Here is a 16,545-nt window from a genome sequence, read left to right as displayed (position 1 = left end):
GGGGAGGAAGAGTGGGATGAAGACAAAGATGGGATGGGGACAGGAACGGGGACGGGGAGGAGGATGGAGCCGGGAGTGGGGATGGGCCGGGACAGGGATGAGGAATCGAGTCGGTCATGGGGCCGGGGGCTGGTGTGGGACAGGGGGCTGGGGGCTGGGGCAGGAGATGGGGCCAGGGTAGGGCACGGGGCCGGGGCTGGGGGCCGACATGGGGCCGGGGCAGGAGTGGAGGACGGGGCCGGGGCTGAGGTGGGACACGGGACCGGGGTTGGGGTCAGACGTGGGGCCGGGGCTGGGGTCGGAGATGAGCTGCGGTGGGACACGGGTCTGGGGCCAGGTGGGACACAGGTCTGGGGCTAATGTCGGACACGGGGCAGGGGTCAGACATGGGGCAGGGGTGGGACACGGTCCCGGTGCCGGGGTGCAGGATGGGGCCCGGGCCGGTGCCGGGGTGCGGGATGGGGCAGGTACCGGGATGCGGGATGCGGCCGGGGCCGGTGCCGGGGTGCGGGATGGGGCCGGGGCCGGGGTGCGGGATGGGGCTGGGGCCGGTGCCGGGGTGCGGGATGGGGCCGGGGCTGGGGCCGGGGTGCGGGATGGGGCCGGGGCTGGGGCCGGGGTGCGGGATGGGGCCGGGGCCGGTGCCGGGATGCGGGATGCGGGATGGGGCCGGTGCCGGGATGCGGGACGGGGCCGGTGCCGGGATGCGGGATGCAGGATGGGGCCGGTGCCGGGATGCGGGACGGGGCCGGTGCCGGGGTGCGGGATGCAGGATGGGGCCGGGGCGGGGTCGCGGCGCCGGGCGGGTTAAGGCGCGGCTGCCGCCATTGGCGGAGCGCAGAGCGGCCGCAGCCAATGGGGACGGGCCGAGCGCACCGGGCCGGCCCCAGACCCCGTCCCGGGGCGGATCGGGGCGGTTCGGCCGCGTTCGGGCCGGGTCGGAACCGTTCGGCCGCGTTCGGGCCGTGCTCGGCTTCGCTCGTCTCAACTCGGGAAGGATCGGGAAGGTTCGGCTGCGTTCGGGCCGTGCTCGGCTCTGCTCGGCTGAGCTCGGGGAGGATCGTGGAGGTTCGGCCCGGCCCGGTTCGGCCTGATTTAGTTCGGCGCGGCCCTCTCGGCTTCCTTCGGCCTCGCTCGGCTCGGTTCGCCTTCTCTCGGTTCGGTTCGGCTCCGCTGGGATTCCCTCGGTTCGGCTCCGCTTGACTCTGTTCGGTTCGGTTCGTCTGGGCCCGGCCCTGCCCGGTCGCCGCCGCACCGGGCCCGGTAACGCTCCGACCCCATCCCGGTCCGGGCCCGAGCCCAGTCCCGGTAACGCCTCGGGAGGAAGGGGGGAGGGAGAGCGAGCATCCTCCGCCGCTCCGTCCGCAGCACGGCCGGGACCGGGGCGGGGGGGGATCCCGGCCGGGGGGAGCAGCAGGAGCCCCGGGCCAGACGCGCCCCGGCTGGGCCGTGACGGTGCGGACATGTCGTGACAGTGGAGACAGAGCCACCCCGAACCGTGACCTGGTGGGCAGTGACCCAGGGACGCCCTGTGGCACCAGGAGCAAACCAGGAGCCGCGACACTGGGGGGGCACCGGGGCACATTCCATGTCGTGACACCGAGGGACCCTGGGTGCACACCACGGCACCTGATGACAGCGCTGTGACACCAAGCGCCCCGCGCCATGGCACCAGGTGAGCAGCCAGATCGGCAGGTGCCGTGACACCGGGGGGACCCTGCGCCTGGCACGTGCTGTGACACTGGGTGACCGAACCACCCTGTGCCGTGACTCCTGGCTGAGCCTTGAGCCTGGCATGTGCTGTGACACCGGTGGCCCAAAGCCAACCTGGGCTGTGACAAGGGATCAACCGGCCTCGCTCCTGCCACTGGGTGACCAAAGCCACCTTGGACTGTGATACCGAGCCTCTGCACCATGACACCTGCTGAATCCTCAGCCTGGCGCCTGCCGTGACACCGTGTGACTGAAAGCCACCCTGTGCAGTGACGCCGGGTGACCAAGCCACACCGCATCGCGACACCATGTGACTGAAGCAGCCCCCCGCTCTCCGCGCTGCGCGCGTTGTCCCCGTCATGCCGCCGTCCCGTCACCCCTGCGTGGCCATGCGCGTCCCCGCGGTGCCGCCGTCCCTGCTGCTGGCGCTGTCCCTGCTGTCCCCGTGGGGGTCCGCGGCAGGGAGCTGCCCCCCGCGCTGCGTCTGCGCCTCCAACCTGCTGAGCTGCTCTCAGGCCAACCTGAGCGCGGTGCCGGCGCCGCTGCCGCGCTTCACCGCCGTGCTGGACCTGAGCCACAACAACGTGACGCGGCTGCGCGCGGACTGGGCGCCGGCGCGGCTGCCGCACCTGCACGCGCTGCTGCTGAGCCACAACGGGCTGGCCTTCGTGTCCACCGAGGCCTTCGCCCACGTGCCGCGCCTGCGCCACCTCGACCTGTCCTCCAACCGCCTGCGCACGCTGGACGAGAACCTGTTCAGCGACCTGGGCGAGCTGGAGGTGCTGCTGCTCTACAACAACGAGATCGCCACGGTGGATCGCACGGCCTTCGAGAACCTGGGCCGGCTGCGCAAGCTCTACCTGGGGCAGAACCGCATCGCCCGCTTCCCGCTGGAGCTGCTGCGGGAGGGCACCCGGCTGCCGCAGCTGGCGCTGCTGGACCTGTCGGCCAACCGGCTGCGGGCCGTGCCCGCGGGCGAGCTGCAGGCGCTGCCCGCCTGGCTGCGCGACCGCCTCTACCTGCACAACAACCCCCTGGCCTGCGACTGCCTGCTCTTCCAGCTGCTGGACCGCGGCCGCCGCCGCCACCTCAGCGCCGTGGAGGATTTCCAGGACGAGCTGCGCTGCTTCCTGCCCGGAGCCACGGCTCTCGTCAAGATCCTGGAGCTGGCGGGCAAGCCGCCTCTCAACTGCAGCAAGGCCCGGGAGGCCGTGCTGGAGGCGCACCTCGGGGACAGCGTGACGCTGGGCTGCGACAGCCGGTGGCAGGGCGTGCGCAGCCGCCACTGGGTGACGCCGGGCGGGGAGCGGGTGCTGGGGGACGGGGGCAACGGCAGCGTGGTCCTGCTGGCCAACGGCAGCCTCCAGCTGCGGGCGCTGCGCCCCGAGGACGGCGGCACGTACTCCTGCTGGGTGGCCGGACCCCTCCTCAACGAGACCCTCTACGTGGAGCTGCTGGTGCACAACTTCACCCTGCACGGCCCCCACGACACCCTGAACACGGCCTACACCACTCTGGTGGGCTGCATCCTGAGCGTGGTGCTGGTGCTCATCTACCTGTACCTCACCCCGTGCCGCTGCTGCTGCTGCCGCGGCACCGAGAAGCCGCCGGCGCCGCGCGACGACAGCATCAACTCCTCGGTGCTGAGCACCACCCCGAACCACGCCGGGGGCACCGGGGAGCCCTGCGGGTCCCACACGGCCTCCAGTGCCGGCGCCGGGCAGAACGGCCGGTTCAAGGGCGGGGGGACGCCCCCGCCGCCCGCCCGGCAGGGCCCCAAGGCGCAGAGGAAGGTGTCGGACCCAGACTCGGTGAGTTCCGTCTTCTCCGACACGCCCATCGTGGTGTGAGGGGACACTGTGGGGACGGTCCCCGGGGACACCCCGTATCAGCCACTGCAAGCTGTCCCTGGGCAGGAGGGGGGGCCAGACCCCGCTGCCGTGTCCCCAGCTTGGAGGGTCACGCCATCACACCCCAGGACTGAGCATCGCTGCTGGCCCCACCGAGGTCACCGACACCTTGGGACAGTGAGGGACAAAGATGTGACACACACGCTGGGGACAGTCTCCCAGCGTGACCTGTCCCTGGGCAGGAGAGATGGCCGGACCCCTGCCACCATGGCCCCAGCTTTTGGGGGTCCCATCATCACCCCCCAGGACTGAGCATCGTCCCACACCCCCACTGAGACCACAGAGGGACCGTGAGGGACACACGGGTGTGAGGAGACACACCATGGGGACAGTCCACCAGGACACCCTGTGTTCCTACTGCTGCTGTCACCTGCTCCCCATGGACATGCCATGGGCAGAAGGGGTGGCTGGACCCCTACTGCCGTGTCCCCAACGTGGGGGGCAACACCATTGCCCCCCGGGACAGAGCATCCCTGCTGGCCCCCATCGAGGTCACTGCACAGCCACAAGGGACAAGGATGTGACACCATGGGGCAGTCCCCCGCTGTCACCTGTCACCAGGCAGGCAGGGTGGCCAGACCCTCACCACCATGTCCCAGCTTTTGGGGGTTCCACCATCACCCCCAGGACTGAGCATCATCCCCTGCCCCTGCTGAGATCACCGAGGGACTGCGAGGGACAAGGGTGTGAGGGGACACACCGTGGGGAGTCCCCAGGGACATCCCGTGTCCCCACTGCCACTGTGAGCTGTCCCCAGGCTGGAGAGGTGGCTGGACCCCCATCACCGTCTCCCCAGCTTTTGGGGATCCCACCATCACCCCCCAGGACGGAGCATCATCCCTGGCCCCTGCCAAGGTCACCGGGGGACTGCAGTGGACAAGGGTGTGAGGGGACACGCCATGGGGACGATCTCCTGCTGTGACCTGCCCCTGGGCAGGAGGGATGGTCAGAGTCCCACCACCGTGTCCCTCGTTTTTGGGGGTCCCACCATTGCCCCTCAGGACTGAGCATCGCTGCTGGCCCCTGCCGAGGTCACCGCAGGACCACGGGGACACATCTCTGTGAGGACAGCGTGGCCACCAGCTGCAGGGCATCAGCCCCACCAGGCACTGGAGCACTGAGGGACAGTGACAGTGACAGCCGTGAGCCCCCAGGAGCGGCAGCACCGGGCAGAACCCCCCTCCTGCAGCCCCGGCCCCCCATTCCCCCTGTCCCCTTGGCATGTGCATGGCCAAGCATGAGTCCCCGGGGAGCATGTGCCACCCCCATGGGGACACCGGGGTGTGTCAACCCCCTGGGGAACCCCCAACACCTCCTGACCCCCCTGCAACCCACAGCTGCAAGCAGAGCCCCCTCCCCGCAGGGGGTGGGACCCGGGGGCTCCTGCACCCCAAAAGGGGTGCCCCCCTCCCATGGGCGCCCCCGTGCCAGCCCAGCCTGTGTCCCCCGTGCCCCCACCCCGGACGTCCCCCCTGCACTGGGCACTGCCCACCGATGCCTCGGCCAAAATAAACGCGTTTCCCTCCTGCCTGTGCCCCCTTCACCCTTTTGGGGGACTCCCAGGGGTGTCCCCTTGCTGGGGTGCGGGTGGGTTGGGGACAGGGTGACACTGCTGGGGGACCCCCCGGGGTGAGGCTGGGTGGGGGGCCCTGCTGCCCTCCCTGCCCCATTTGGGGTGCAGGGGGGTGAGGTAGGGGGGCAGGGGGAGGCACCCTGGTCACCCCAGTGTGCCCATGCAGGGTCCCTCTGACCCTGACCCCGACACTCTGTGCTGGGAGGGCGTTCTGGCACCCCCTATGGCCAGCCCCACTGACACCCCCAGCCCCTCAATGACCCTTATGGTCCCCGCCTGTCCCCCCAGCACCCCAAAGATCCCCTACGGTCCCCAGGACCTCCCCTTTAACGCCCCCAGCACCCCAATAACCCTCCATGGTCCCCACGACCTCCCCCCTGTACTGAGGCCACCCCCAAGCAATTCACTTCAATCTCCCCAGCCCCCTCATGACCCCACTGCCCCCCCCAAGTCCCCAAAGGCCCTCTGAGTCTCCTGTGCCCTTCTAGGATCCCAATGAACTCCACCTGTCCCCCGAGCACCCCAAAAACCTCCTGTGGTCCCTAGTATGCCCCCATCCATTCACGGAGCCTCCCCAGCACCCTGTGACCCCATTCACCACCACCCAGCACCCCAGAGAACTGCCAGAGTCTCAATGACCCCACTGACCATCTCCCAGCCCCCCAAAAACCCTTACGGGGCCCTGCCCACCCTGCAGAACCCCACAGACCCCCTATAGCCCCCAGAAAGCCCCCCAGCACCCCAATGACACCCTCAGCCTCCCAGAGACCCCTGTGAACCCCTGCCCAGGCCCACAGCCCCCCCCAGCACCCCAAAGACCCCCTTTGCTCCTCCACAGCCCCCGCAAGGAGCCCCCCAGTACCCCACTGCCCCCTCAACACTCTGACCAGCTCCAGTGACCCCTTCCAGCTCCCCAGTGACTCCCCCTGCCCCCAGTAACTCCCCATGGCCCCCAGTATCCCCCTGCCCCACTGAGCCCCCCAGCCCCCAAATCCACAGACCCCCAGCACCCCCTTTCCCCATCCCCCACCACACAACTCTTTGGTTTTTTTCCTTTGTTTGTTTTTTTTACAAAAAGAACAAAAACAGCAACAACCGTTTCTTATAAATATCCGCGGCCGACGGGGCCCCGGGAGGTCCGGGGGGGTCCCCAGTGCCGCCCCCCCCTCCCGGGGCTGGTTTAGCAGCAAGAGAACAGAACTGAGAGTTTTGAGGTATTTTCTGGAAGTTTGGGATTTTTCCTTCGTGTTTCCTTGGGATTTTTTTTCCACCTTCCTCGGTTTTCAGGCGTTTCCCGGTGGGGAGGACACGGGGGGCCCCCGGGGACCCCTCTGTTAATGGGCTTTGGACTGCAGGGGGAGAGGGGACCACTCAGTCCTGCACGGGGGACAGGAGACCCGCAGGGACTCTCCACAGGCTGAGGGGAACCCCACGGTGTCCCCAAGATTGGGGAAGTCCTCAGGGTGTCCCCCCACAGGACACGGTGTCCCCCCACAGGACACAGTGTCCCCCACAGGACACAATGTCCCCCCACAGGACACAGTGTCCCCCACAGGACACAGTGTCCCCCACAGGACATGGTGTCCCCCCACAGGACAGGCTGGTCCCCCACAGGACAGGGGGGTGTCCCCCCCAAGACATGCTGTCCCCCACAGGACACAGTGGCCCCCCACAGGACACGGTGGCCCCCTGCAGGACACGCTGTCCCCCCACAGGACAGGGTGGCCCCCACAAGACATGGTGTTCCCCCACAGGACACGGTGTCTCCCTACAGGACAGGGTGTCCCCCCACAGGACACAGTGGCCCCGCAGCAGACCAGGATGTCCCGGTCTTTTCCCCCACGGTGTCCCCCCGGGACAGGGCGTCTCTCGGGGCGCAGTGACCCCAATCCCAGCGTTCCCAATCCCTGCTGCTCCCAGTGACCCTCAGCGGGGTCCCCCTGGGTCACCACCCACCTACCTTCAGGGTGCTCCTCTTCTCCTCGAAACCCAGGGGCGTCCCCGGCTTCTTCCTGCGGATGGAGCCCCCCGAGCCCCCCGAGCCGGAGCTGCCGGGGCCGGGGGGGGCCGGGGGGCCGGGCAGGGGGGGCGCGGCTTTGGCCTTCAGGGCTCGGCAGTAGGTGGCCGCGTTCTTGCGCTTCTTCGCCTCATCCTCGGAGAGCCCCCGGGGGGGCCCCCCCAGCCCCAGCCCGTGCGGCGGCGGCGTTTGGGGCTCCGGGGCGGCGGGGGGCGCACGGCAGGGCGGCCCGGGGGGCAGCCGCCGCACCCGCGGGGTCCCGTTCAGCACGGCGATGGAGGGCGAAGCCGGCGGGGTGAGTTTCGTCTTGCCGGGGGGAGCCGAGCCCTGATTTTTGCCCTTGTCCCCCAGACAGGTCCGTTTGTAGGGGGGGCTGCCGGCCGTGGCGGGGGGCTGCCAGGGCCGGGGCTCCGCGTCCGTGCCGCCGGACGCCTCCCGAGCCCGGGGGGGTTTGCTGGCCTTGCCGGGGGGCAGCTTGCTGAAGGAGGGCGAGGGGGTGTTGGCGGGGAGGGGAGAGGTGATGGACTGCGTGCCCCCTCCCCCGCACTCGGGCTGGCTGCAGGCGGCCGCCGCCGGGGGGGACCCCACGGTGTAGGTGAGGCTGGTGGGGAGCCGGCAGCCCCCCGCCGCCGAGAGGCTCCGGAGGGGCGGGGAGGGGGTCGCGGGGCCGTAAAGGGGGGCAGCGGGGCTGGGAGGGGCTGCGGGGAGGTGAAGAGGGGGGACGACGGCTGGAGGGATCTTCCTGCGGGAAGGGAGGGGGCGGGTGAGACGGGGAACCCCCAAAACTCCTGCTCCCAAAGACGTCACCCCAGTTCAGCGGGGGAGAGGTGAGATGGGACCTCTCCAAATTCCTATTTCCATCCCTCCAGCCCCACCTTGTCCTCCCCACTTCAGGTGTGGAAAGATGAGATGGGACCCCTACAAATCCCCATTCCCAGCCCTGCATCTCCACCTTGTCCCCCTGAGCTTGGATGGGAAGGGGTTAAATAGAACACCCCCTCAAATCTCCATTACACCCCAATTCAGGTGAGGAGGGGGTGAACACAACCCCCCCACCCCAATCTCCGCTCTCAGTCCTGCATCCCCATCTTGTCTTTCCCAATTTGGGTGAGAAGGTGATGAAATGGGACCACTTAAATCCCCACTCCCATCTTTGTCCCCCAATCCTTCCTGATTCAAGTAGGGAGGGGGTCCCAAATCCCCGCTCCCATCCCTCCATCCCCACCTTATCCTCATCAGTTTGGATCAGAATGGGGTGAAAAGAGACCCCCTCATTTCCCACTGACATCCCTGCACCCCCACCTTACCCCGCTCACTTTGAATGGGGGGGTGCAACAAGACCCCCCCCAAATCCCCTCTCCCTTCCTCCCCCCAATCCCAACAGCACACTGGGACCCTGAGGACCCCAAACCCCAGGCCTGGTCCCCTGGGCCCCCCTCACCTCCACCTGTGTGCGCTGAGGTGCTGCTCCAGCATGGAGCCCAGCGCGGCGCAGAACCGGTCCAGCCGTCGGTCGAACACGTAACAGCCCGGGGTCACCAGGCGGCTGCCGAAGGTGCAGAACTGGGGGGGCACCGTGCCAGGGTCACTGCAGCCCCCCCGCCTCGACTGCACCCCCCGCCTCAACCCCTCGCCTGGCACGGAGCCGGGAACAGGACACGGGGATGGAGCTGGAGGAGCCGGGGGTCCCTGTCCCAATCTGGGGTCTGACATGGATGGGCTGCTGGAGGAGCCGGGGGTCCCTGCCCTGCTCTGGGGTCTCACATGGATGGGCTGCTGGAGGAGCTGGGGGTCCCTGTCCCAATCTGGGGTCTCATGTGGAGGTGTCACTGGTGGATTTGGGGGTCCCTGTCCCAGTCTGGGTACTCACATGGATGGGTCACTGGTGGATTTGGGGGTCCCTGCCCCACTCTGGGGTCTCACATGGATGGGTCACTGGTGGATTTGGGGGTCCCTGCCCAGCTCTGGGGTCCCCTCACTCACCGCCTGGGGCCGTGGTGGGCGCACTGGGGTCCGGGAGGGCTCCTCAGCCCCCTCCTCCTCGCTCTCCTCGCTGGACACGCGGCTGCCCCCCTTGGGCAGGGGCAGGGGCAGGGGGAGGCCTCCCGTGCTCCCCTCCCCAGAGGTGGCCGGAGCATCCTCAGGGTCACTGGCAGAGGAAAGGCGGGCCCTGCACCGGAGAGGAAGTTTTGGGGTGCTCGATACTGGGGGGGTCACTGTGAGACAATACCTCCCCTCCAAATCCCCACTCCTAATCCCTACAATGTGCCCCCCAATCCAGGTGGGGAGAAATGGGACCCCCCCCCCCTCCACCCCAACTCCCCCCTTCCATCCACAATTCAGGTGCAGAGGGGCCGGGACAGGACCCCACAATTCTGCACTCACATTCCTGCTGCCTGCCACACCCCCCAGTGCAGGTGGGGAAAGGTGAGATGGGAACCCCAAAACCCAGCTCCCACCCACATCCTCCCAAATTCAGCTGGTGAACGGGACCCCCCCAAATCCCTGCTCCAAACCACATCCCCCCAGTCCAGGGGGGGAGATGGACCCTCCTCCCCCAAATCCCCACTCCCATTCCTGCCCTTTCAATGCATCCCCCCAAATTCAGGTGGGGAAAGGTGAGAGGAGACCCCCCAAAACCCACGGGGTACTCACCTGGGGGGGTGCAAGCAGTGGGACAGCCTGGCTCGGCAGGGGGGGGTATTGGGGGGCTGCAGCAGCGAGGGGGGGGTCCTGCAGGGAAGGGTGCAGTGGGTCCTTCTCAGGGGGACTCCTGTCTTTCGGGGGGTCCCCTCGGCGGGTGCTGGCCTTGAGCTCGGCCACCAGCACATCGAAATCCTTGGCCCGACCCTGCACCTCCCGGCGCTGGTGCACCGAGTGGATCTGGGCGACAGCAGGGAGGGGCTCAGCACCCCCCAAAACACCCAGGCTGGGATATTGGGGTGTCCCCATCCCATTTCCCACTACCTTGCAGGTCAGCAGGCGGGTGCAGAGCTTGTTGGTGTCGGGGTTCCGCACCCCACACTGCCGGTTCAGGTCACACTCCTTACCTGGGGGGACATGGAGGCAGAGGGTGCTGGGGAGTGCTGGGGGGGCACCCCAACACCCCTCGCTAGGGCTGGGCATGGAGCACCCACTCCTCGGAGCAGCTCTGAGGGGGGGACACAGCCCTGAGAAGTTTTAAGGGGGTGGGGGTTCACCATGTGCTGCTCCCTCCCCTTTTTGCTCCTCTGCAGGGTGAGCCCCCCCCCTTTTTTTGCCCCTTCCCTGGGGTGACCCCCCCCCCCCAATTTTCACCTGGGTCCTGCTAATGGCATTGCTATCACCTGGGAGAGTCTGTGGGCACAGCAGCAATTGGCTCTGCTGTTCTGGGGGCAGGGGAGCACATGTTTGACTCCCATGTTTTGGGGAATATGTGTCCAACACCCATCTTTTGGGGTGACATATGTCCAAAGCTCATATTTTAGGGGGGCACACATCTGACACACATATTTTGGGGTGATACATGTTTGACCCCATATTGGGGGGGGGGGGCATGTGTTATACCCCCATATTTTGGGAGGGACACATTTGGCCCCCATATTTTGGGAGGATATGGGTTCAGCCTCCATATTTCGGGATGACACATGTCCAACCCCCGTATTTTGGGGTGAAACACGTCTGACCCCCGTGTTTTGGGGTGCCACATGCCCAACCCCCATATTTTTTGGGGAGACACATGTTCAACCCCCACATTTTCAGAGGATACGCATTTGACCCCTGTATTTTGGGGGGACACATGTTTCACCCACGTATTTTGGGGGGAACATGTGTTTGACCCCCATATCTTGGGGGACCATGCATTTGACACCCATATTTTGGGGTGACACATTTGACCCTCATATTTTGGAGGGATACACATCCAAACCCCCTATTTTTGGGGGGACATATATTCAACCCCTCTCTTCTGGGGGACATGTATTCAACCCCCATATTTTGGGGGGAATGCATATCTGACCCCCATATTTTTGGGGGTCGCATATCCAATTCTCACGTTTTTGTGGAGGACACAAGTTCAACCCCCATATTGTGGGGGGGCAGTGTGTTCCACCTCCATATTTTTATGGGGGACACAGGTTTGACCCCCACTTTTGGAGGAACACGTGCGAGTTTGGGGATCCGAACTGAGCTGTGCCCATTCCTTGGGAGCAGCCAAGTGGGGGCCCTAAACCTACGGGATGGCCAGAACTGGGGGGAGGGCAGGGACCCCCCAACAACCCTCCAGAGGAGAGGGGAGAGGGGGCAGCCACCCCCCCGGTACCTACCCCACTGCTAGACCCGGCCACCGGAATTCCGGCCCCAGGAAGTCCCGCTGGGATCATCCGCCCCCCCCCATGGCCGGCAAGGAAAGGGGGGACTCACGCGCCAGCTTCCTGTGGGACCTGGGGGGCGCTTTGGGGGCCCCCACATCCTTGTCCCCCGGAGCAGGGATGCTCTCCGGCATGGCCGAATCCCCCCCGACCCCGGCGGGCACCGGGGGCTCTTTGGGCACCGCGGCAGCCGCGGGTTTCCCCAGGGATTCCTTGGAGTTGGTGGGGACGGCTTTGGGGGGCACCTTGATCCCGTGCCCGTCCGGTTTGGGAATGCTGGGAATCTTCTCCAGGTTCACCACGGGCACAAACAAGCTGTGGAGAGAGTTTTGGGGAGGAGGGGGTGGCGTCGAAGCGACCCCACAGGAGCATCGGCGTCGCCCGTCCCAGCGCTCACCAGAGGTTGTTGTCCTTGTCCGTGTGCTCAGGGAGGGGCTGGGCTCTCCCACGGGCACCAGGGAGCTTCTCCTGCAGGGCTTTGGCTGCTCCGGGGGTCCTGCCGGGCACCGGCTGCCCGTTCACGGCGACGTGGCACGCGGTGGCACGGGCATAGAGCTTGCTGAGCGGGCCGTGCCGGCGTTCTGCCAGGAGGGATGGGATGGGATGGCATGGGATGGCATGGGATGGGATGGGATGGGATGGCATGGCATGGCATGGCATGGCATGGCATGGGATCCATGGGATGGGATGGGATGGGATGGGATGGGATGGGATGGGATGGCATGGCATGGCATGGCATGGCATGGCATGGCATGGGATGGCATGGCATGGCATGGGATGGCATGGGATGGATGGGATGGGATGGGATGGGATGGGATGGGATGGGATGGGATGGGATGGGATGGGATGGGATGGGATGGCATGGGATGGATGGGATGGGATGGGATGGGATGGGATAGCATGGCATGGCATGGCATGGCATGGCATGGCATGGCATGGCATGGCATGGCATGGCATGGCATGGGATGGATGGGATGGGATGGGATGGGATGGGATGGGATGGCATGGCATGGCATGGCATGGCATGGCATGGCATGGCATGGCATGGCATGGCATGGCATGGCATGGCATGGCATGGCATGGGATCCATGGCATGGGATCCATGGGATGGGATGGGATGGGATGGGATGGGATGGGATGGATGGGATGGGATGGGATGGGATGGCATGGGATGGGATAACCCCACTGTCAGCCCACACCAGAGCTCTCATGCTGCGAGCCCCCTCCCTGCCCGAAGGCTGTAGCCCCACAGCCAGCCCTGCTGGCATTCCCGGTGCTGTTCCCAGCACCACGGGGTGGAATAGCCATTCCCCAAATTCCTTGGCTCACCACAGTGCTTCTGGAAGGCCTGGGGCTTCACCACCTGGCTGCAGTGGTTGCACACCACCAGGTAGAACTCGTCGTGTGCAGGGCAGTGCCCGAAGATGTCCATGTCTGTGGGGAGAGCTCAGTCAGCTGGCACAGAGCTGGAAGCACTGCAGACAGGGATCCCAACTCACACAGCCCTGAAATGCTGGGTTTCACCCCAGAGAGGAGCTCACCTTCCTTAATCAGGGTCATGGTGTCCATTTTCTTGCTGCCACTCTTCCCATTCTCCTCCAGCTCTGACCCTGATCCTGCCAGAGACAAAATCCTGTCAGTGGCTGCCACACGGACAGTCCCGGTGCTCCCACACAGGGGTGGTCCTGGCATCCCTGCTTCTGGAACAATTAAACCAGACAAAATTAGACCAGAGAGACAGATCATCCTGTGATTGACGTCGCCCTGTGGTGTGTCACCATCGCCAGGGTCCCCATCCTGGCAGCCCAGTGCCAGCAGGATGTTCCTGGGGACATCCCAGTATGGGATGTGACACTCCTGGGATGTGACACCCCTGGGATGTATTTGCCTTGGGATGGAACATCCCTGAGGACACCTCAGTGTGGCACATGACACCCCTGGGAACATCTGGTCCCCATAGTCGTGGCTCCACTGGCTGTGCCTGGGCTCTGTTCTGGGGGCACTGGTGGCCACTGAGCCAGTGGCAATGGTGACCTGGCCAACTGTGCCAAACTGGGTGCCCAGTCCATCCCAGTCCTATCAGGCCATGCCATACTGGGCGCCCAGTTCCATCCAGCTGTGCCATACTGGGCACCCAGACCCATTCAGATGCACCACGACTGGTGCCCAGTCTGGGGCAGCCAGTCCCAGTGCTGAGAGCCCACTGGGACACTCCCAGGCTCCCAGTAAGGGGCACCTGGCTCCCAGTGTGCCCTGCCCAGTTCCCAGTGCAGCACACCCCAGTGCCCAGCATGTGATGCCCAGTCCCCACCTGGGGCTCCCAGTACCTCCTGCCTGGTCTGGGGTAATGGTGGCAACTAATTCCCAGTCCAGGCTCTCCAGTTACTGCTCTGCTCCCCCCCGTGTCCACTGGAATCCAGGATGGGGTACCCAATAACGGGCACAGGGTTCCCAGTGGGCAGACTGGGCTGCCTGGTGCCACACTGCTGCCCAGTTCCTGAATCCCAGTGCCCAGTGTGGCTGCCCAGTGCCCAGTTCCCAGTGCAAGCACAGGGTGCCCAGTTCCAGGTGCCCAGTGTCCAGTGCAAGATTCCTAGTGTTTGGGCAACTTCTGTAGGATGCCCCATCCCAGTTCTGGTGCTGGGTGAGCAGTACAGGATGCCCTGTTCCCAGTGCTGAGTGCCCAGTTCCTGGTACTGGTGCCACGCCTGGCCGTGCCAGGTCCCCGGTCCCGATGCCTGGTGCCAGATGCCCTGTGCTGGAGCCACATCCCCGTGCAGGAAGTGCCCATTCCCAGCTCCCAGCGCTCAGTGCTGGGTGCCAGGTCTGGATGCCCAGTGTAAGGTTCCCAGTGCCCAGTTCCTGATGCCAGGTACCCATTGCAGGATATCCTATTCCCACTGTCCGGTGCCCAGGGCTGGGTGCCCCATTCCTGCTCCTGCATGTTCTGGTGCAGGATGGCACATTCCCAGTGCCTGCTCACCAGTGCAGCGTGCCCAGTTCCCAGTGCTGGCTTCAGGTCTGCATGCTGGATTCCAGGGGTCCCGTAAAAGGTGCCCCTTTCCCAATGTCTGGTTCCCAGTGCCCAGTGCCCATTCCCAGCACCAGGTTCCCGTGCAGGGTGCCCATTCCCAGTGCCAGGCTCCCAGTGCAGGGTGCCCATTCCCAGTGACAGGATCCCAGTGCCCAGTGCCCATTCCCAGTGCCAGAATCCCAGTGCCCAGTGCCCATTCCCAATGTCTGGTTCCCAGTGCCCAGTGCCCATTCCCAGTGCCAGTTTCCCAGTGCAGGGTGCCCATTCCCAGTGTCTGGTTCCCAGTGCCCAGTGCCCATTCCCAGTGCCAGGATCCCAGTGCAGGGTGCCCCATTCCCAGTGCCAGGATCCCAGTGCCCAGTGCCCATTCCCAGTGTCTGGTTCCTGTGCAGGGTGCCCATTCCCAGTGTCAGGTTCCCAGTGCAGGGTGCCCATTCCCAGGCTCCCAGTGCAGGGTGCCCATTCCCAGTGTCTGATTCCCAGTGCAGGGTGCCCATTCCCAGTGTCAGGTTCCCAGTGCAGGGTGCCCATTCCCAGTGTCTGGTTCCCAGTGCCCAGTGCCCATTCCCAGTGCCAGGATCCCAGTGCCCAGTGCCCATTCCCAGTGCCAGTTTCCCAGTGCAGGGTGCCCATTCCCAATGTCTGGTTCCCAGTGCAGGGTGCCCATTCCCAGTGCCAGTTTCCCTGTGCAGGGTGCCCATTCCCAGTGCCAGTTTCCCAGTGCCCAGTGCCCATTCCCAGTGTCTGGTTCCTGGTGCAGGGTGCCAGGTCTGGCTGCCCTGTTCCCAGTGCCAGGTGCTAGTACAGGATGCTTCTTTCCAGGTGTCCAGTTCCCAGTGCCAGGGAACATCCTAGGACATGCCAGGACAACCTGCACCAGAACCTGGGCACTGGGAATCCTGCCCTGGGCATGCAGACCCGGCACCCTCTGCCGTGCGCCCAGCTCCCGGTACTGGATGCCAGGTGTCGATGCTCAGCACAGGGTTCCCGTGCCCTGTTTCCCCCCGTGCAGCGCAGGATGCCCCGTTCCCGGCGCCCCGTTCCCAGAGCAGAACGAGCCGGTGCGGAACCTGCTCTCGGTTCCCAGCGCCCGGTGGAGGATGCTCCGTTCGCGGTTCCCAGCGCAGGATGCCCCGTTCCCGGTGCCCGGCGCGGGATGCCCTGCTGCCGGTTCCCGGTGCCGGACTCCCCTCTCCCGGTGCCGTTGCCCGCCCGCCGCGCGGCGGCGCTCGGACCGGGGGTCGGCGGGCGCGGCCCCGGTCGCCAAGCCCCCCCCGCCGCCGCCGCCCTCACCGGTGTCGGCGGGCGGCCCGGCCCGCTCCAGCCAGGCGCTCCAGCTCTGCCCCGCGAACTCGTCCAGGCCGGGCACCGGCCGCCGCTCCGCCGCCATCGCCGCCGCCGCCGCCGCGGCACCGCCGCCCCCCCGCCCGCCCCCGCCCCGCGCATGCGCCGCGCGCCCCGCCCGCCCCGCGGCACCACGGGCACGGTAGTCCCGGAGCGACCCCGGCACCGGCACCCGCTGTCCCACCCTGACCGGGCACATCCCGCACTGCCCGGGGGTCCCGAGTGATCCCCAGCCAGGCTGGGGTCTCCTGGTATCCCTGTACCGGGATGGGGGTACCCGGCATGCCTACAACAGGTTACAGGGGCACTCGGTATCCCTGTACTCGGTCGGGGCTGTCTGTTGTCTCCGTACCGGACCCAGAACCCAGTTATTCCTTTGAGGGGCTGGGCTCTGGTATAGTTCTGTACTGGGCTGTGAGCCCAGGGTATTGCCATACCAGGCTGAGGGTCCGGGTCACTCCTGTGCGGGGCTGGGGACCCCCGTTATGCCTATACCAGCCTGGGATCCCCCACTATCCTTCGGGGGCCTGGGGTTCCCATTATCCCCATATGGAGCTGGGAGTCCCTGCCGTTATTCCCATACCAGGCTGTGGTTCCGGGTGATC

At 66.2% G+C, this 16,545-nt stretch overlaps 2 protein-coding genes across 2 annotated transcripts; one reads left to right on the top strand and one right to left on the bottom strand.

Moving 5' to 3' along the window:
• The first annotated feature begins 1,927 nt into the window (after positions 1 to 1,927).
• AMIGO1 (adhesion molecule with Ig like domain 1) lies at positions 1,928 to 5,029 on the top strand. Its single transcript, XM_038162751.1, has one exon. The coding sequence runs from the start codon at positions 2,073 to 2,075 to the stop codon at positions 3,561 to 3,563; it is 1,491 nt and encodes a 496-aa protein (XP_038018679.1). The 5' UTR covers positions 1,928 to 2,072; the 3' UTR covers positions 3,564 to 5,029.
• Positions 5,030 to 6,422: 1,393 nt separating this feature from the next.
• On the bottom strand, positions 6,423 to 16,006 carry ATXN7L2 (ataxin 7 like 2). The gene is made up of 11 exons (XM_038162303.1): positions 15,890 to 16,006; positions 13,104 to 13,178; positions 12,892 to 12,996; positions 11,960 to 12,143; positions 11,615 to 11,877; positions 10,181 to 10,263; positions 9,858 to 10,096; positions 9,197 to 9,383; positions 8,655 to 8,776; positions 7,157 to 7,955; positions 6,423 to 6,545 (listed from the first exon to the last, which is right to left on the bottom strand). Exons 1-11 carry the CDS (start codon positions 15,984 to 15,986, stop codon positions 6,531 to 6,533), a joined length of 2,169 nt encoding a protein of 722 aa, XP_038018231.1. The 5' UTR covers positions 15,987 to 16,006; the 3' UTR covers positions 6,423 to 6,530.
• Positions 16,007 to 16,545: the final 539 nt, after the last annotated feature.

This window comes from Motacilla alba, chromosome 26 (assembly GCF_015832195.1).
Source record: "Motacilla alba alba isolate MOTALB_02 chromosome 26, Motacilla_alba_V1.0_pri, whole genome shotgun sequence".
NCBI classification, from domain to species: Eukaryota; Metazoa; Chordata; class Aves; order Passeriformes; family Motacillidae; genus Motacilla; species Motacilla alba.
This window is presented reverse-complemented; position numbering and strand designations above follow the sequence as displayed.

Excerpts from the sequence above, each read along its gene's own strand:
- AMIGO1 (XM_038162751.1), top strand. The coding sequence starts at position 2,073 with ATGCCGCCGTCCCGTCACCCCTGCGTGGCCATGCGCGTCCCCGCGGTG.
- ATXN7L2 (XM_038162303.1), bottom strand. The coding sequence starts at position 15,986 with ATGGCGGCGGAGCGGCGGCCGGTGCCCGGCCTGGACGAGTTCGCGGGG. Across the intron at positions 12,144-12,891 it reads GGCCTTCCAGAAGCACTGTG|AACGCCGGCACGGCCCGCTC; the intron begins GTGAGCCAAGGA and ends CCCTCCTGGCAG. Across the intron at positions 10,097-10,180 it reads CCCGCCTGCTGACCTGCAAG|ATCCACTCGGTGCACCAGCG; the intron begins GTAGTGGGAAAT and ends GCTGTCGCCCAG.